This window comes from Phacochoerus africanus, chromosome 6 (assembly GCF_016906955.1).
Source record: "Phacochoerus africanus isolate WHEZ1 chromosome 6, ROS_Pafr_v1, whole genome shotgun sequence".
NCBI lineage: Eukaryota > Metazoa > Chordata > Mammalia > Artiodactyla > Suidae > Phacochoerus > Phacochoerus africanus.
This window is the reverse complement of record NC_062549.1, coordinates 6,301,813-6,322,359: the sequence shown is the minus strand read 5'-3', so window position 1 is coordinate 6,322,359 and position 20,547 is coordinate 6,301,813. Positions and strand designations below refer to the sequence as shown.

General features: G+C 49.4%; 1 protein-coding gene and 1 long non-coding RNA gene across 2 annotated transcripts in view; both read left to right on the top strand.

The window, feature by feature from the left end:
* Positions 1-13,364, top strand: part of KHDRBS3 (KH RNA binding domain containing, signal transduction associated 3) — a 158,814-nt gene extending 145,450 nt beyond the window's left edge. Inside the window, exons 8-9 of the mRNA XM_047783200.1 lie at positions 10,858-10,916; positions 12,750-13,364. Coding sequence (XP_047639156.1) covers positions 10,858-10,916; positions 12,750-12,841 — 151 coding nt within the window. The 3' untranslated portion in view covers positions 12,842-13,364. The remainder of the gene's footprint in view (positions 1-10,857; positions 10,917-12,749) is intronic.
* A 22-nt stretch (positions 13,365-13,386) lies between these two features.
* Positions 13,387-19,848, top strand: LOC125129003 (uncharacterized). The gene is made up of 3 exons (XR_007135379.1): positions 13,387-13,872; positions 14,293-14,355; positions 19,599-19,848. It is a non-coding gene; the product is annotated as an uncharacterized LOC125129003 (long non-coding RNA).
* Positions 19,849-20,547: the final 699 nt, after the last annotated feature.

The following is a 20,547-nucleotide window of genomic DNA, read 5'->3' as shown; positions in this document are numbered from 1 at the left end:
GACGTGTGCACTAGACCAAGAGCTTTTATCACAAAGTCCAGATCCTCTTCACGGCTGCGGCCCCAGTGCCCAGCACATGCTGAGTGCTCCAGAAATACCTGCTGAACAGGTGTTGAAAGCACGAGGTATCTGAAACTTACCCGTTCCTACTAAGGGCATCTTTCTCAACAAACAGTGTAAGAAATGCGAGTTTCTCTCTTCTTAAATGGTGGGAAGATGCTGTTTTTAACCGAAATGTATAAGATAGCGATAATACCGGATTGAGTTTAAGTAGGAGAGCGTTTCTGCGGCGTACCTAGCCCAGTACCCGGCTCCTGGTAGGCGTGCGACAAGGCGTGTCAGTGTTGAGTCTTGCTTGCCTGTGTCTCTGCCCAGCACTGAGCACCAGGTCCTAGCAGCTGACATAGGTCCTTTCACTTTGCCACCAGCCGCCGGGCACATGCTCCCTCGCTGCTCAGGGAGCCTGTCCTCCTGAGTTGTCTGTCCCAGGACGTGGTGCTCTCCAGCTCTGTGGAGACCAGAATAAGAGAAAAGGGATTCTGAGTGTCTCGTGGGAGGCTAAGATTGGACACGGAACTTTCTGGCAGGCCTGTTCAGGAGCAGTAGTGTGACAGGTTATGCAGACTGTATTTCTGGAGGTCTCTGAAGGTGGAGAGGAAATCGTTCCTCTCAGGTGATCAGGATGGTTTAGCCTGCAGCCCAGAGGATGGGCCACGTGACTCCTCCAGGTCGATTGCTTCCCTTTGATCAGCCAGGTGCCAGTAAGTTCTTGTACTTTGTTTTGAGGCCGGGTTGAGAAGTGTTCGCCGCGGAGGGCGGAGGCTCAGCTCTAAGTGCCAGGTCTCTGGTGGTCTCTGCTTCTCTGGCCCACCTCTGTTAGCATTGTAAGTCTTTTTATTTGGCCGCGTAATTGTTACATCCGAAGTGAGGCTTTGCAAACCTAATTACTGCAATAGACTGGGAGTGGGCACCAGCACTTACTCTGTACTAGGAGGCTCAGGCCAGGGAAGGGGTTTGTGCGTGAACAGACTCATGTAATCGTGGGTCATTGGTTGTCACCCCGGTTGAAGAAGACACAGCTGCAGTCCTCATGCCCTGAGTGGCTGCTGCCAGCCACACGCTTCATCCATTCACTCTTGTTCGTATTTTGACTGAGCACCGTTTATGTTTCAGGCCGTCGTAGAAATTGGAACTGAGAAAGATTAAGCCGCCTGCCCCGATCATACCACCTCCAAACGGAAGAACAGACTCAGCACCAAGGGGAGCCTTGATCCGGAGTCTGGGCTCCCTCCCCTTCCCCCCGTAGTCCCGGAGCGACCCCATCCCGCCCTGTGTGTGGCCTTGAGCGCCTTTTTCCGTTGATGACTGCAGTCCCGGCCTGTCTCTCCAGCCGCCTCCTGACTGACTCCCCTGGGAGGTGGAAGAGGGCCCCTCCCAGACTTGTGCGTCCCAGGCCACGTTCTGCTGGCTCCGTGCCCAGGGGCTCTTTCGGCCTCACTCCTCCTGTCTCCAGAAACAGCGACACTTCCTCCCAGGAGCCATGGGAATGTCCAGTGACTTCCCATCTTACTCAGGATAAAAACAAGAACTAAAGCCATTCAGTGGCCCGCGTGACCCACTTGTGCCTTCCCGGGTCCCCTCTGCTCCAGCTACACTGCCTCTCTGGTCCCCACCTGGGCCAAGCATGTGCCCCTGGAGGACCCTTGCCCATGATGGTCCCTTGGCCTCGGGTACTGTGTGTCCCTCAGGTGGCGTCCGCCCACCTCCAGTTCCTCCGACTCGGCTCACGCAAAGCCTCACTGGACGGGGTCAGAGGTTACAGCTTGATTCCGTTCTCCAGTCTCTTGGCTGTTCTGCTTCTCAGCAATCTTCCCACCATGTGCTTGTGTAGAACTAGTGTCTTGTCTGTCTCTCCCATTGTAATATGAGCTTTACAAAGTAGTGAATTTGTTTTGTATCTTAAATATTTTTAAATAGGTTGAATCCATGAGCAAGTGAATGAATGAAAGCACAAAACACTTGCCATCCCGAGTATTTGGTTCAGTAAATGGCCATGACCATTGTAGGCGGCAGAGCCAAGACTAGCCAGGTGTCTGTTCCCTCCCTGCACTGGGCTGGGCAGTGCACACTCGCAGCAGGGGCCGGCCTCCGTTCACAGGCGAAGAGTAAAGTGGACAGTCATTTCTTCTAGAACAAAGGCAAGACTTACTAAGTTGGGAATGTATTTTGCTTGTAGAATTTATAGAAATAGAAACTGTTATTAACGTCATAGGAAACTTCAGGTTTTAATAGCCTCAGTTTTATAAAATAATGTAACTGTTACTCAGTTTCATTGATTATTTTTAATTACTAATTTATTAGTAAGGAAGAAAAAGATGTTTTCTCATCTATCCTTTTAAAAACCTATTGTGTCCCTGAAAAAAAGTGGGAGACAAATTTAAAAAAATTTTATGATGTATTTACTTGGTATTGACCCTTTTTTTTTTTTATGTCTTTTTGTCTTTTCTAGGGCCGCACCTGTGGCATATGGAGGTTCCCAGGCTAGGGGTCGAATCAGAGCTGTGGCTGCTGGCCTACGCCACAGCCAGAGTAATGCCAGATCCGAGCTGCATCTGTGACCTACACCACAGCTCATGGCAACGCCGGATCCTTAACCCACTGAGCGAGGCCAGGGATTGAACCTGTGTCCTTGTGGTTCCCAGTTGGATTCATTTCCGCTGCGCCAAGACGGGAACTCCAATATTGGCCCATTTCTTAAATGTGATTCCATTGTAAACTCAAAGCTTAACTCTTAATAATTTGAATAGGGAACAGGAATAATTCCCCAAATTGTTTTAAGTCCAATTTTCCACTTACTCCTTTTACTAAATCTGATTGCCAAGCCTAGAAACAGAACCAAGTTATTTTTCTCCCCCCCTGCTGGCCTCAGGGTGGCTCTTCTCCTGAGCAGTGAAATGTCTCACCGTCAGGTTAACAGTATCAACTCTGATCCGACCTTCTATTTTTGTGAACTGATAGCATTAGTGAACCTTTCTCCAGCGAGAGAGTCTCTCGATTAAACTATGCATTTTATCTGTCCCCTTAAATTGAAATCTTAAATACTCCAAGTATTGGCAAATGTGTAATTTTTAATTCCTAAAGAAAATTTGTTATTTATAAGCTCAAGTGCATGTTTGTTCTCTAGGGGCCAGAGAATAACACGTGTTGTTGAGGGAGGGAGGCTGTCCTCCTGCTGAATCACTTCCTCGCAGCTTTGGGGGGATCTGCCTGCCTACGCGAAGTCTGCGTTTTCCCTGCCTTTTTGCCTCTGCCCTGGAAGATAGGGGGTTTTAATCCGGGTGTCATGTGGGGTCTAAGGCCTGCAGCTGTGACGCTGGGCCAGCTCTCTGGGGAGCACCTCCTGTCCTCACCACAGGGACGAGGGGACAGCTGTCTGGATGCGGGGCTCCTCCTTCAGGCAGGTATGTGATACCAGCTCTGCCCTCCTCAGACGTGCTGCCTCCAGCACCCTTCATGCTTCATTCACGTTCTCAAAAATGAGCGAGGGCCGCGGGGCGCTCATACTCACCCCCTTCAAGACCAAAACAGCTGTTTAAAAATATAGCCATGGTCAACCCTTGTATGTTAACATAAATAGTGATTTTTCTCTAAAAATAGATTATCTTTTAAGACAGAAAGTTACTAGCAAGAACTGGGGCATTGTTTTGTATTTTTGCAAATCTCTTTGATGTCTGGCTTAACAGAGGCCACCCGGATGCTTGTATCTGCTTCCGCATTCGTTCTGATGTGACAGGTTGTTTGGGTTGAAGTGGTTGGACTGACAGAGATGTAGCTGGAAAAGGGGAGAGCATTTCGATAGCCTTTCACATAATTGTGGATATTCTTTTTTGGCAGGTGATAGTTTCTTAAAGGTAAGTTGCAGTATGGATTCCAAAACCACATCACTAAACTTTTCATACTCTGAGTTATGTGTGTTCAGTCCTTCAGCTTTTCCTATGATATAATAAGCATTTAGTAAATGTTTTCTAAAATATTAATTTTGTTATCTTAATTACAGATAAGATTTTTTTTTTTAATGGAACAGGCCAAAATGACCAGGGGAAAAATCACCCCTTTTATTTTCAATTCAAATAGCGTAGAACTTAGGAAGTAATTCAGCCTCTGAGGGGACTGACTACCCTTCCCCTAGGGGGAAAAGAAAATGACTGTCAGGTCTGGTCAACATTCAAAAAACATTAAGTGTCTGTGAGTCCTTTAGAGTCGGGGTGGGAGCAGCCTCTTGTTCACCTTCACCCTCTAATAACACCTACTCGGTCCCAAACTGCCTCAGCACTGAGTCCCTGCCGCGGACCTGGCCTTGTTCTGAGGGAGCTCGAGGGGTGTCATGGAATAAAACAGACCCAAGACCCTCTCTTACAGGGCTCGTGTTCCTGTACCGCTAAGAGAACATGGGCCGTAAGTCTAAGTGTGTAGTGTGGTGGCAGGTGGCAAATGCTTTAGAAAAAGGAGAGCAGAGTAGGGGAGCCGGGCGGCCAGGGAGGGAAGCACGGGTTTAATCTGAGTTGATCATCGAGGTGGCGTCGTTTGAGGAAAGGCTTGAGAAGGGGGAGGTCAGCCATGCAGGTATTTGAAGGTGGAAGCATTTCAGGCAAGGAGAACAGCCAGTGAAAAGAATGACCTCACCCTTGTTGAGCTGAGCAAAGCAGACAAATCTGCTGTCAGCCAAGCTACCGGAAAGCTTGGGTGGAGCAGATGCAGGGAAAAGATTAGCGGTTCAGTGTCGTTTTGACCTTGTCACGTCTGAGCTGTCTGTTAGACACCGAATTGGAGAGGTTAAGTGGGCAGTTAGCACATGAATGTAAACTTTGGGAGAGATGCTTGGACCTGAGCTATCCTTTGGGGAGGTTTTGCTAGTTACATTGTATATAAAGCCAAGGTCTGAGCGTGAGGAGGTCCTGGCAGAGTGACTGACAGTGAGCGGCCAGTGGTGCGGGCAGGAAACTGGGAAGTGGGGTCCCGGAAACGGCGTAAAGAAAGGTTATCAGGGAGAGGCTCGGGGTCAGGTCTGCCACAGCTGCTGACCGGCCACATGACGTGCCTGACAGCGGACCACTGAATTTGGCAACTCGGAGTTCGTTGGTTCCCTTGACAAGGGATGAAGCGTTTAAGAGCAGTGAAAGCAGAATCCTAGAGAGAGGGAGCGAGACTCGGGAGACAGGAGCTCGTAGTCAGAGGGGAGTATAGCAAATTGAACCAGGGCGGGGGGAGATGGCTGTGGTGACAAGTTCCTAGGATGTGGCCTGGCGGTTGATGGTGAAAGGAGACCAGAGGCGGGATCTGAGGACACGAGTTGGCCAGGGAATTGCGAGAGCAGCTTGTTGAGGATTATCTGCCTGTGTAGGGAAAGCACGTGGGGCAGTGATACTGCTGGGAGAGGCAAAGCTGGTGTGTGCCGCGTGATGGGCTGGAGGTGGCGGTCCCCGTGGGATGGGGGCTGCGGGGTTGAGGAGGGGAGGGCCGCCAGGCAGGCGTTGTCTCAAGTCTCCAGTGAGGAAGAACCTAAGAGAATGTCTGCAGAGGAGGTTGCGGGTGTGAGGCCTTTGCCAGCGATGGCCCAGGAGCTCCAGGGAGCACAGTTAAAGAGTTGGGTCGGAGGCGAGGACAGATAGGGAGTGGGCAAAACGTTACAGGTACTCGAGATAAAAGAGTAAACTAGTGGTCTAGAGTCCCCCGAGCTGCACAAATACAAGCAAAGACCTAACGAGATTAGCCCCAGCGACTTGAAAGTAGACGTTGCGTGGAGAGGCTTGAAGAGGCTGAAGAGGCGCCGGACAGAGTCACGCCAGGACTCTGTCCTGGAGTTCCTTCCTAGTCCCGTTCGTGGATTCAGGGGGATCTGGGATCTCAGAGTTTGGTCCTCCTCTTTCTTGGCCTCCTATCGGTGGAGGGTAGACGGCCAGGAGGCGTGAACGTGGACCCGGGGCTGCCGTATGCTCCTCGGCCGCTGGGTCTGCGCCCAGTGCTTGAGGCTGGTTGACGGAATCAGAAGCCTCCAGAAAAGCCAGGAATTCTGTCGAATGTTTGGTCTTCCCCCGACCCGACATGGAGCGGAGTCTGGAGGACAGATAGCAGGCCAGGAGACACGGCCTCGGGACCAGCGGCAGGAGCCCCCTCTTGACCTCTTGAGGGAGGGGCTGCCCTGGCCCCCTTTGGTGGAATTGAGACGTAGTCAGCCTGATGTATTTTCTTGCACAATGTTAATGTTATGCTCTGTATCCATAAGTGAGGACATTTTTTAGTTTTTTCCCCTTTGCCATATGTTAGGTTTTAGTTTATCCTTGGGAAATAGGACACGTCTTTGGTTAATAGACATTTGAGGTGCACGAAATGAAATGTTGCAAAAGCAATTCAGATGGAACTGACAGGTATGAGAATGGGACTCAGCTGCTCCCAGCCTCTTGGCTTGATGACAGTCCTGAAATAAATAACCAGAAACGGGGGGAAATGATAGCAAACGTCAGTTTAAAGTTTTCACTTGTCAAAACAAAGATTGTCTTCTCACCAGACCATTGCCCGACCACATGATGCGACCTTTTAGCCTCCCGCTCATTGGAAAGCAGGCCTCAGCACTGACTTTTTATGCGGAACTGTGTTAGAGCACTCCACAGAGAGATTTCCAGTCTACACTGCTGCCAGCGCTGCTCACTTCATTTCATAAAGGGACTTAGTTTGGTCAGAAAGCAATTGTTTGACTCCTGTTTATTGGGCTCAGTCCCTGTCACTTACGGTTCCAAGTTAGACAGGGGGGACCCGTCTCACTAAAGGAAATTCTTTCCAGTTTTATGAAGAGATCACTGTCATTGTTTTCCCTGCAGCAAAGATAAAATGTTGAAGAGCATCGGGGTTTGATTTGTGTCAGGAGCCATATTATGGTGTAACTTCTGACCTTTGGAAGGAAGGTCGAGGTTCACTTGATTTAGTGTGGAGTTTCTAAGAAGCATGAGCCAGTTTACTTTTGACAAAATGAGAAGTTATGTTGACTCCTTGTGCCCAGATGCTGTACATGAGCCATGGAGGCTGGGGCTCCCGGGCTCTGAGTGGCGTCTGGCGCAGGGGGATTTGGCAGGTGGAGGTGTGCTCAGACTGAGCGGGCGGGCAGCTGCCCCAGGGAGCCCAGGTTTAGACCCAGTAGCCTTGATCCATGTTTGACCATGACACTGTAGCAGAAGTTTTGCTTCTGAATTTCTGTCCACAAGATCAGAAACATACTCCACTTTAACAACAGTTTCTCGTGTTTAAAGTCAGTAAATCTTAAGAGGTAGGGATGGCGTTATTTTTTTGTAGTCACTTGTTTTTGCAGGATTTTTTTCCTTCTTGAATATAAACATTTCTCTGTTCCTTTTTCAGTTAGTCCCTCTTCTTGTCTTCTCACCGTAAATGTATATAATGCCTGAATGGAAACTTAGGACTATAGAAGGGGAGAGAAGGAATTTGAGACCAGAGAGAGAATTAAGGCAGTGAAAATGTGCCATGATTGTATGGCGTTCGGTTTGGCGTGGACTCGGATTTCTCTTTCTGAGCATGAAGGGGCTCGTGTAAGCCCCCAGGGAAACAAGTAGAACATTCTGGAAGAGCGACAGAGCGGGCAAGAGTAAAGTAGGAACCGCTGATTAAGGTGGCCTCAAGCAGCAGTGTGTTCTGGGCTTTGAGTGTGGCTGCTGCTGCTGATCAGCTGTGTAACCCTGAGCCTCGACCACCCGTCTGTAAAAGCACAGAGAGATGGCGTAGATTCCTGAGGCGTGCCCGTGCAGAAGCTGGCAGGACAGCGGGGCCCAGCTCGTGACAGGCCATTTCTCCCACGCTCCCTTCCTTTGATAAAGGAAAATTTCATGTGTTGAAATACAAGGAAGTTATTCTGGCTTATCCATGAATTAGCATAAAATTCAAGTTAACCAACATAGCCTGTTTGCAGCCTACCAGACACACAGCCTACATCTGCTTTAATTATTAACGAAAAGGGTACATTGACTAGAGTAAAAAATGTCCATGTTAAAAAAGATAAAGATTTGGGAGTTCCTGTTGTGGTTCAGCAGGTTAAGAACCCGACTAGTATTGCTGAGAATGAGGGTTCGATTCCTGGCCTCGCTCAGTGGGTTAAGGATCTGGCGTTGCCATGAGCTGTGCTGTAGGTCACAAATGTGGCTGGGATCCTGCGTGGCTGTGGCTGTGCTGGAGGCCGGCAGCTATAGCTCTGATTAGATCCCTAGCCTGGGAACCTCCGTATGCTGTGGGTGCAGCCGTAAAAAATGTAATAGTGCAGATTTATTTATTTATTTTTTTGTCTCCATATGCTCCCGCAGCATATGTAGGTTCCCAGGCTAGGGGTCAAATTGGAGCTGCAGCCACCAGCCTACACCAGAGCCACAGCAACGCGGGATCCGAGCCGCGTCTGCAACCTACACCACAGCTCACGGCAACGCCGGATCCTTAACCCACCGAGCAAGGGCAGGGACCGAACCCGCAACCTCATGGTTCCTAGTCGGATTCGTTAACCACTGCGCCACGGCGGGAACTCCTAATAGTGCAGATTAAACGCCTCTCTTCCTGGAATGCCAGTGCTGGTCCTCCTCGGATACAGGCGTGGAGGTCATCCTGATGTGCTGTGTGCTTACTGGTCTATTCCTTTTTAAAACATTGAAAAAAATCCCTGACTTGTTAGTTAATGTCCTTTGTTCTGACAAGAAAACTGCTGAACACCCTGCTTCTCTAGAGCAGTTTCCCAGAGGCATCTGGGAAGCGGGCTTCCGGGCTCATCCTTAGTTTGACTGAAGTAGAATACGTTTCTGTTCTGGTTATTGATTATCTATTGACTATTTTCCTCAACACTTTGCACTGGGTTCTCTAGGGATGCCAGCTCCCACCTGTTTGAAAACCCCTGTAGCTCCCTGTGCCGTCTTGGGGAAAATGCAGTCCGCCACCTGCTCTAATAGGTCAGCTGTGGGAGGGACCGCTCTGTCCCCGGCTGTCCCTTTACGGGTGTGAAAGAGCCGGTGGGGCTGATGGCACAGTCCGGAGAGCTTATGTATAATTCCAGGCCAGGGAGCCGTTACCATAACGGGTGTGTGTGCCGTATTTAATTAACTTGTGAGGACGCAATTAAACCGGGATAACAAGGTCTGGCCTGTATTTTGCACATGGAGGAAGCATTTCATACTGAGGAGTATTCTGGCCCAGGCCTCTCATCAGTGCTATTCACTCTGCTCAGTTCTGCTCCTCAGAGAAGAGACACTCCGTCTTCTGGCCCATGCCTGCATCTGTGCTTGGCACACACCACACCCTCTGCCCGGGAGGCCCTTGCTGCCACCCTCTGTCCACTCTGCTCCTCACCCATCCAGAGCTTCACCCCTGTCTCTGGTTCCTGCAGAGCCAGGGGTTCATCTGGGGACCAGGAAAGGGGTGGGGAACAGTGGAAGGGCCGTGAGGGGCCCACCCACCCCTCTGAGGAAGTGGCATTTAGGCGGGTGGGCGCTGACTTGGAAGAAGAGGAAAGAGCGTTTCTGGCAGAAGGACGAGCAGATGCAAAGACCCATCCCACGTGCTGGAGGCTCCACGGCACGTAGCACCCGTCGCTTCTAGGCTCTGGTGACATTTACCTGGAATGTGGGAGGAGACCTGGTGTGCGTTTAACCCACGGTGTCCCCGGTTCTGTTCCCTGTGAGTTTAGACTGGCGTCCCAGCCGTTCTGATCCACAGTGACCTTATCTGTGATGGGTGTGGTGGCTCTGCTAACTCCGGGCCGGGGTGGTGACTTCACTGGGACCGGTGCTGGCACCGCCAGGCTCACAGCGTGGATTTCGTCCTCTGTGTCGTGGCTCCTGCGGTGTTCCGCAGCTGAGCTGGATCGTCTTCCACGCTGATTAGAACTTCTCACTTGATTGCACGGAGCTGGAATAAGGAGAATGTTTATTTCCAGGACTGTCCAAGAAAATGCGTTCAGGATGGTTGTTTCCCTGTACAATGAAGCGGAGTGGGAAGGGGGAACGCCTGAGTGCGCGAGGAAGCTCCTCCTAAGAAGGACCGTGGTGTCCACCGTGGTCGCATGAAACCCAGATTTTCCCCCACTTTGTTCCTGTAAAAGGCCATGCCCGATTCAGATATGCTGCGTGTGTGTCGCCTCTTTTGCATTATCCTCCAAGTGGCCATGGTGACAGCCTCCCTCCCTCCCCACATGTCAGGGAGCTCGTGCCTAGAACGTGGCCGTGCCCGTGCTTGGGAAAGACCCCTGCCCTGTGCCCAGGCTGGACCCCTGGCCTCGGTGCTGGGGGAGGAAGACAGCGAATCTCTGCCCTTGTCGTCACTGTGTTGTACAGTGACGTGCCCAGGGTCACCGCATCGAGCTCTCTGGCCCGCAGGGTTGTGCTCTGGTGGGAAAGAAGCCAGGCCGTCCTTCCTGCTCACCCCCGCAGCCCCTCGCACGAGCCCAGCCTGGGCCCTGGAGCACCTGCTGTGACTGTGTCCTCTGCACACACATCACCTCCCACCACAGGCTCTTCCAGCACGGAGTCCCTCTCCGTCCCGGGCACCACACTCCGTCCGTGTGGACCGGCCAGTTGCTGTGGCTAAGGTGTCGGACACACTTACTGTGAACTAAAGTTGGGGGACCCCGAGAGAGGCCTCTGTCTAAAGCTTCTGTCTGAGAGCTTCGTCTTCTCCGTGGGAATTCCGTTTTTAGCCCTGCCCTTAATTAATTGTCTTTAATTTGTAGACTCCTTCATTGAGGGTGATTTAAGCTCTCGGCCAAGTCAGCTCGTCCTAACCGCGTTTTCCTCTTTCTGTGTCTTGTTCTGTCCGGTGCAGCGGGGCCGACTACTATGACTACGGACACGGGCTGAGCGACGACACGTACGATTCCTACGGTGAGTGAGTGGCCAGCGTGGACCGGACGCAGAAAGGTCAGAGAGACGCCCTAGATCTCAGCTGAGGGGAAATTCGTACAGGCCTTTTGGACTTGAAACAGCAGCTCGCTCTCAGACCATCAGTGCTTATCTAGCTGTTTCCAGCAGCTCTTTAAGGTTTAAGTTTAATATTTAAAGAGGGCTAAGGACTTGAAGAACGTGGCAGGAGCTGCGATTCAGGGCCGAGATGTTCTGTTTGGGTTGATTTTGCCATGTGCTGATTTTCTCACTTACAGAAGAGTTTGCCAGACTGTAGACACCTGATAGAACGGGTCTCTTTGAAGTGTCTTTGCTTCTTGACAGTAAAGAAAATGAAGAATGGAGACTGCAGCTACTGCAGCCCTGGCGCCCCATCTCTCTATCGTAATTTATCCCCAATCTCACATCGTCTAAAGACGTTGTGGTGGGAGTCATTCCGTAGAGATTACGGAAGCGCCGAGCCCGAAGGAGACGTACAGCCCTCTCGGGCTTACGGGGAGACAGCTGAGCTCCACGTGATTCTGTGGGAGCTGCGGGGGATGCTGGGGAGTCCTTGTCCAGAGTCTCAGGCTGCAGAAGGATGACGGTTTTAATTAAAAGAATTGGCGGCAGCAACTTAATGATACCAAGAAGCTCCTTTGCCGCAGGGCAGAGATCAGAGAACACGAAGCTTCCATCCAAGCTTCCAGCCTTGGCAAAGCTCTGCTGAGTGCTACTTCATGCCCAGTGCAAGCGAATCAGGATTCTGGTTAATGGATGTTATGACATTTCTGTGAACATAACTGAAAAACCATTTTCCAGTGTTCCTTTGAAGTGCGTTTTGTTGTATCACCTGCCCGGAGCCCTGATGACCACACCGTTGTTGTTGCTGTTGCTGTTATTCGTCACAAACACTTAAAAGAAATACCTTGGTTTGCTGAATGCCGTCTGCTTACATTGATGCAAGTTAGCTTGAGGGAATGACGCCGATTGCCTGTTTGTATCAAAGAAGAGGTCATTTTAAGCACTTTTCCCTTCACAGCTTTTTAAAATCGGTCTCTGTGGACACACGGCTTTTCAGTTGCTGTGTGTCGCAGCACGGAGGGTAACTCGTTGCTGTCAGAGACCCGTGGATCACTCGCGGGCAGTCCTGAGGTTGAACGGGCGTTGAATTTCAGGAGCTGGGATGGATGCGTGCGTGTCCTTTGCTATAAAAGCCATCGTTGAGTACGGAGTCAGTATTAGGTTGAGTGCAATTTGGCGTTATGTCACCAGGGTTATTCACACTTAGGAAGTGTGGCTGAGGCATGAATTTCCCCCCAGTACAGCCTTCGGGGTTTACGCGGAGAAAGGACCTCGGAGAGCAACGCAGCATCTCCCCTCCCCGAGCTGTTCCTTCCCATTTTGCGCTCCGGTTTTTTCTCCTTTGCCTTCACCAGTTTTCATATGTGTTTTCTTGGTTTTGCTCTGAGAAGAACTTGGAGTCACCCTTGTTCCCCATCCGTGGCCATCCGTAAATGTCTCCAGTGCCATTTGCTGCTTGGGTCTGTGAGCTTTTGTTACATGGGTGGCAAAGGAAGTTCCTGAAAAGTCTGTCGCCAGTTCAGGCGCAAAAGCTATTAGTCCTCCACGTGGGTAGGTTTTGCCAACAAGATGCCCATTTTCCACTGTGTTTGTAATTTCGTAAACGTGAATCCCTTGGCTGTTGAGTCCATCGGGCGTATATATCACCGGTGGGACATCTACCACTGGATCAGGGCTACGTTAGATTCTGAGAAGTGAAGCCGGTGGGGTCCAATGCAGTGATCTAACTGTGACTCATCTTGCTGACTCTAGGACAAGAAGAGTGGACTAACTCCAGGCACAAGGCACCCTCGGCGAGGACAGCGAAGGGCGTCTACAGAGACCAGCCCTATGGCAGATACTGATTGCACTGTCTGATGTTGTCATAGCCACTCTCCACCAGTCCTGTGTACTGTTCAAAGTAATTTTTTTCTATGAACAATCCCTTTTTAAATAAATCAAAATGCTTAAAATCTGAATGGATGGAACTTAAAACTACTTTGTTGAAACATCAACTGGGCAGAAAAAAAAAGACATGTAAAATTTTGTTATTTCTAGTCTGTATATGAAAAAATAGGTCATCAAAAGGAAAAAATAACTTTGATTAACTAGTGTTAAACAAAAAAAATTAGGTTTACTAAATATGTTAATCCATCCTTTTAACATAAGCCTCACCTTTCATTTTAAAGGTTTCCATAGAAATTTAGTTATTTTATCTTTCAGCCGTATGCTAGTTTTTTTTTTTTTCTCTTGCCAACATGCGTAAAAAGGGAAGCCAATTTCAAGTGCAAATAATGTGGTATTCTTTTGTAACTCAAGTCTTGAAATGTTCTGTAGTGTTAAGCAAAGTCTCCTCTTGCTTGATACTAAATAAACTTTTGAAAGAAATTTTGTGTGTGTGAGCTAACAATTTCATGTCTTTCTTATTTAAAAAGGCCTTCATAAATAGTCGTAAACAGGGAAAGAATTCATTAACAACGCTTGTCAAGAAAGGGTCACACTAAACATTGTACAACTTATTTAAAACATGGTATAAAATTAAATGTACCATTATCTACTCACCGTAGACCTAAATGCTGTTTAAAGAGGCCAAATGGTATCAAGCTGCTTGAGTGGCACGTTAAAACTACGCAAAACCAAATCTTGTTTAAAAACTGGTTTTAAAATAACTACTGATTTTCTGAAAACGATGTGAACAGTTTTCATCTTGTTGAGCGTTTTTTCACTAGTGCAACTTTGGATTTTTTATGAGACTTTTGGTGCCTTAATGAACACCTCGCTCCATGCTGGAAAAGCACTAAGCAAAAGCTTTTAAAGACATTCTGACTTGACTAATTGAGGTCGCACTCGCCAAGGCTGAGGATGTGTAACCCTTAAACGGTCTTCATTTTCAAAGGTAAATAAATCAAATAAGATTTTAATCTCACTTAATTTATCTTAATATAACTAATAAAACCAGGGAGGTTACAACTTAGCAAGTTTCATTATCCATTTTAGAAAGGTTTTAAGATCACCTAAATTCTCATTTTAAAAAGTTTAATTTGTTTTAGTAATCTAAAAAGCCTTAGTTTAGTCAGTTTAATTGGGGCCAATTATTCCCTATTAAACAAATGTAAAACCTCATAACTAGTTGTGTGTAATACATTATTTGGTTAGTCATTGAGGGCACTTCTTAAAACTGACAAATATTTAATAAAGTTTTGCTTTAATCATGTGGCTTAGGTATGTTTTCAATTGTAGATTATGTAAAATGTTTAAATGTGGTTTCTGGAGGCACTTCCTGCTCTCGGAGTAAAAGCGTCTTCTCTTTTGTTAGGACGTGTCGGCCGGCCGCCTGGGAAAGTCACGGGAGCCGGTGGTGCCCGGGGAGCAGACAGAGGTAGGTGCCCTCGTTCCCCTTGCGTGGATGTGCGTGGAGGATGAAGATGGTTTCATGCTTGTCTAGAGTCGCACGGAGAACGGCCCATGCTGTCCCCGTCACCAGCACTAGCAGTTATGGCAGGTTAACTTCCCGGACAAGGCAGAGCCCGTCAGCGCCGCTGAAGCTGCGGGGACGGGAGGCTCAGGCCCCCTCCCTCGGCCAGGCTGGGCCAGACTCGTCCGTGACACGGACGCATCCTCCGGGGGGCAAGTAGGAGAGCAGGTCGCCAAACCTGCCGACGCCCTGACCCCAGTTCCGTTGTCGGAAAGTGGACTGGATGTGTTCTCTCTCTCTATGCACAGGCAGAGCAGTACGCAGATGCGCTGGGGGGTTTGGACAATAATTATCTGAGGCTTTTTGCGAAAGTATGGTTTTTTTAGTGTGATCTTTTCTCCTGTATGGGTTTTGCAAAACACACTATGGCTTTTATTAAGATAAATCTCATCCAGTGTATTTTCTAAAATTGTTTCATAAAAAAAAAAAAAAATAGGGGTCTGTGAAGGACAAGTCTTGTCAATCTGGTCTTTCTTTTCAGATGGTCTTGTTTTTTCCTGAACCTTCAGAAGCATTGCATGGGCCCTGAGGTCCAGGGAATCCTGCTTCTTAAAGAGTATTTGTGTTTGAGCTCTGCCCCTCCCTGCGTGACGCTGGACACAGCACAGTGAGAACAGTGCTGGTAACTCACGCAGTTGTTAGCAAGCCTCCTTAGTAAGACTGCATTGCCAGAGTGTTTCTTCACCTGGAAAGCGACGCAGTAACGGGAAGTTTGTCACAGTTGAATATACATGTTGACTGTATGGCAAATATAGGAGCTTTCTTTTTTCTTAATCGCCAAAATTAGTGAAATAATTAAATGACTCTTAGGAAGAAAGTCGTTCTCCTCATTCTCGTAAATCAAAATTCGTGTCTTTTGAGGGGGTTGTTCTTTGCTTTATTTTTGGCCTCCCTCACGCCATGTCGAAGTTCCTGGGCCAGGGATCAAACCCGCTCCAGAGCCAAGTCGCTGCAGTGACGATGCACGCTGGCTCCTTATTAGTCCACTCTGCCACCAGAGAACTCCTAAGTGTTTTGGGGCTTTTTTTGGGGGGGGGGTTGGTGCTTCTTACACAGAAGGGAATATGTTAGATGCTATGTGTGTTTTCAGTTGGTGACAGTATATTGGCATTTTCTTAAGGAACTGGCATGTCGAGTAGTAAGTGTAGCTTTCTCCCATCAGAAATCATAGACAGGTCCCTCGAGGGTAAACCCCGGATAGTCTTTAGAGCTAATTCTTAGGAATGGTTCAAGTTTGTGCTTATTTTCATTTTTCAAAGTCAGCGCTGTGAGGCAGAAAGCTCGGGGAGCCCCTGGGCTGCAGCTTAGACGGGCAGCCTCCTCCCGTCCCCGGGGCCCTGGGCCTCGCACCCAGATCTTCCCCTCACCCTCCACCTCCGCCTCCCCGCTCAGGATTCGTCTGTGTTCTCCTTCGACGGCCTCTGCCGAGCGCCGAGTCCCACCCCAGACACCAGGAGCACAGTGGCCGTGGAACACGGACCTTAGGCTCAAGTAACCCGGAGTCGAGCGGAGTGGTGACCGTCCCACCAGATTTGCCGTCCCTGTGTCTCTGCCCAGAACGGGGCCCGGCCGTCAGGCCTCCCCCAGGCTGTTCACCAGCCAGACCCCGACCCTCCGGGCTCTCTGACCCTGCTCGTTCCCAGTCCTCATTGTGGGGATACGAAGGCCTTCCTAGCACTTAGATGGCTTACACATCACCGTTATGACATGTGCTTAATCGCCTGCCATCGCGACTTCATTGAAGCCTCCCAGCGACAGAAGGCAAGTGCCGTCTCGTCTTACAAAGGAAGATGCTTCCACCTCCGGAGGTGACGTCACCATGCCCGCCCCAGGCCCTGCAACTGGTGGAGCCAGCTTTGAAGCATCCTCCCTGACCCAGAGTCTGGTGCCTAATCACGCTGTCGCACTGGTGGTTCCCTGGGCGGGCGCTGCCCCCATAGGTTAAAAGATCCTTAAGGAGGGGGCTAGTTTTTGTTCCCTTGCCTTCCTAGAAGTCAGTCCCTCAGCGCCGAGTGTCGGCTGGACACTGTCACTGATAACCACCCCCTTCTGTCTGTCCCACCCTGCCCCAGACTCCTTCCTGGAGAGACTCTTTGACTGTCCTTAGGTTCTGAATCTCCCTTTGTTCAAGTCATCCCACGTTGAATCAGTGCCACTGGTTTATTCGGACACATGGGCCGAGCGTCCATTGTGCTGCCGACAGTGGAAAGACCATGATGACAGCACAGCAGTCTGCCGGGCAGTGGGCGAAGAAGGTGCCCCTAGGGCCAGGACAGATGTAGGCGTCTGGAAGAGAGGGGACGCCAGGCAGGGTGGGTGCAGGCAGGAAGGGTGCCCGCAGGGGTGTTAGGACCACGTAGCGAGGGTCTTCTCGGAGGCAGTCACGTTTAGCAGCTGTGTGGCCTTCAGTAAGTTACTTAACCTTTCTGAACATGCATCTCAAGTTGCCCCATCCCCCAAATGGGCACATTAACAGCATCTACTTCAGTATTGCTCTGAATTTTAGAAGCATGCCTGGCCCCACCTGGATATTTGCTCTTGTTTGTCCCGTTATGTAAATGTTTGGAATCATAAGAAAACAGTTATCTAGGAAACTGCAGTCACGGTAGATCGTTAGAGAAAGTGAGAGGCGGTGCTGTCTGCGTGAGGGGGGACTCGTGACGCAGGGTCTCGCAGGTCCCGCCAAGCAGCTCAACGCGGTGAACCCACTCAGGAGCACAGCATCCGCTGCACCTTTGAGCTTTGCCCTGCTGACACCCGCAGGCACATGTGGCGCTTTTTTCAGTCTGTCTTCCAACAGGAACTTGGTGCAGACCTGTTCGCACTGGTTATTGATCCTACAGCCGGGCCGTGGGCGCCTTGAAGAACGGGGGCCCTCCCCTTTCATCGTCTCATTCCACCTCTTCGCACAGCCTTCTTCAGCCTAAGCAGTTAGCAGGTCAGCAAATGTGAGAGAGGGACACTGTCAGTGTGATCATGATTCCTCGTGGGCCGCGTTAGGAACAGCCCGCAGAGACCCAAAAAGAAAGGGAAAAACATCGATTAAACAGTGTTGCAATTCAGACAGTCTCACCTGAAAGGAGTGACTCTGGTCACCGTGTACAGGACAGGCCCTAGAATTTAAAACTGATGACCTGAATTAAAATGTCATCGAGGAGTTCCCGTCGTGGTGCAGTGGTTAACGAATCCGACTAGGAACCATGAGGTTGCGGGTTCGGTCCCTGCCCTTGCTCAGTGGGTTAACGATCTGGTGTTGCCGTGAGCTGTGATGTAGGTTGCAGACGCGGCTCGGATCCCATGTTGCTGTGGCTCTGGCGTAGGCCGGTGGCTGCAGCTCCGATGCGACCCCTAGCCTGGGAACCTCCATATGCCGCGGGAGCGGCCCAAGAAATAGCAACAACAGCAACAACAAAAGATAAATAAAAATAAAAAAATAAAAAATCTTTAAAAAAAAAAAAAAGTCATTGAAAATCCAATTAACCAACTAAAGCCTCTTTACAGGGTACATGTGATAAGTAGAAATAATAAAGTTTGTGATTTCTTATTATGCAAGTCAAACCCGTTTATTGATACACTAGTCATATTGATGCATCTTGTAGGGGTAGAAAGAGAAGAATCCATCACTATGTTTAAAATAACAATCTCCGTTCTACTTGATTCTGTTTCCATCTCTGCAAGAGGTTGTAGACCATTGTAAAATCTGAATTGCTTCCTCCCTTATCTAGTGGAAAATCCTATCCAATTGAAATTGATTCCAAATGGGGTTCTTATTCCAAGAATCTCACCGTCTCTCTCGGTGATCAGCACACAGTTGCTAAAATTATCTTTCTTGACTTGGTGTGAGTCCTCCCATGGCTCCCAGGACACATGCCCTTGTCCTGCCTGCCCTCCAGCCTTGCTGTGGGATCCCCTTCGTGGAGCTTCCATGTCCGCGCCATTCTCTGCCTGAAACCGCATTTGCTGACCCCTCTCGCCCCTCTTGCCCAGGCGACGGGCCCCAGCTGGCCCTTCCGTCCACCGTGTCTCTGCCTGAGTGGAGCCTGCCTGTCCTGCAGCGTCTTCTGTCTTGACTCAGAGGGCACTGGCTGATGGCAGTCCCCCAGGAAGCCCTTGAGGCTCAGGACCAAGTCCCTCGTGTGTGACTTCAGGCACTTAGTCCTCAAGCCGTATCGGAAATATACCTGATTGGTTAAACGATGCCCTAATTAATAGTCACTGTATTAGCTGTTTACCACTTTAGAGTAAGAGCCTTTAAAATATCAGTTGTGTCTGGATGGTCCTGGCACACCGGTGCCAGGCGAGGCAAAGGCAGAGGGGGTGCAGAGGAACAGGCCACCCATCTGCGAGGAAGGGCGGGGGTGGGGATCAGAGCAGGAGTGACCCGAAGAGGGTTTTCCAGTTACGTCGAAATCTTGACGCCGACGAGGAGGAACATGTCGGAGGTGACAGCAGGTGGCTGCAGGTCGGGGAGGCGGGTGTGCTGACCAGGGCAGGAAGGGGCAGCGAGTGTCTGGGGCCAAGGAAGGTGTCACTACCAGGGGAGGGAGATGCTGGAGGCGAGGGAGGGTCCCCAAACCCAGGCATCTGTGACCAGGTCTCTGGGGAGAAAGCCTGGTGACGGTCCCTTCTCCCATGATGGCAGTTTGTTTCCTTTCCGCTTGCCACCTGGGTTTTGAAATAATTTTGTTGTAATTAGCCCGTCAAAATCTATTGAAATGTATTGTTTAGTGTTAATTAAATCTTTTAATGTATCTGGAAAAAAATAACCCCTCTGAAAGTTGAGAGTCTTTTCTCGGGTGACAGGAAGGCAAGGATGGTGTCACTATGTAGCCGCAGGAAGTCACGGCACGTTGCAATGTGGGAAATGCCACGTGGAACAGCAGAGTGGCCATTTGGAAAGCAGACGTGGATGTCATCACGGACAGTGCTGTGGCGGCATCGTGCTGTTTAATCACTCCTCTGCCTTATGACACAAACATTTTATGTCCTTGATTTCTACAGTGGCATTTTGCCTTGTTTTACGTAAATACTCTTATTTCTGTTAAATTTCAGCTTGCCTGCTTCCTTTGCCTAAATCCCACCATTCCCAACAGAGCATAAAGAATTATACCTTGATGTACACACATGTATTTCCTTCTCTCTTTCAGGAACTTTCCTTCCAATTACGGACTGCTTAAGAATGGTCAGCTCACCATCGTGCCTCGTCAGGGAACGAATTCGCTTGGGAACTTGAAAATCATCCTTTTTAAGGAATTTTGTTTTACAAAATGTTTTATAAAACGGTATGCTTTTTAATTTGGAAAGCCTGTTAAAAATAGGGGGAAAGAAAATCTTGCTGTCTCCTGGTAACAGAAAACAGATGATTTGTGTATTAATAATAAAGGCTGCCCATTTCAATCTCTCCTGCTTTCATATAAACCTAGAAAAACAAAGTCTTGCTTTCTCAGCCCAGCTGTAAATTCTACACACTTGAGAACCATGTGTGGCTGCAGCTCACTGCAGGAAGTCGAGACTCGGCACATAGTCCACATTCGAGAATGATTTCTCCGTCTCAGTTATGGACCAATGGGTATGAAAGTCTGATGCCACAAGTACTCGGCCACGTGAACGGTGACTTCTAAAGGCTTCTGCGGGAAGCAGAGTGGCACTGCCAGAACAGAAGCCTGATGTTCATGCCTCTAATTCGCTTTGGGACGTAATGGTCACTATCCCCGTGGACGGTGTCACTTGGTTCCCTCCTTTCATCACTTACTGGTGCTTTGTGAATTTACTTCATACACCCTGGGAGGATGTGTTTTATTCCTCCTGCCTCTAGAAGCTCACACATCACGCTTCCCAGCTCTTGGAATTTCCAAGACAGTCTTATGCTTTGTTGAATTGTCACCTCGTACCTCAAAGACACATTCCTTCAAGACATTCATCTTTGTAGGGGACCGTCTTGGGAACGTTGTGTGAGCCACAGGACATTTGACAGATGTGCTCGTCCTTATCCCCACACCCGTAGACACGATTTTCTACTCCCGCCTCTTGAGCCTCCATGTTTGTCAGAAACACGGTCCTCCATCTCAGAAGGGCAGGGAGTAAGGGCCGTGTCCC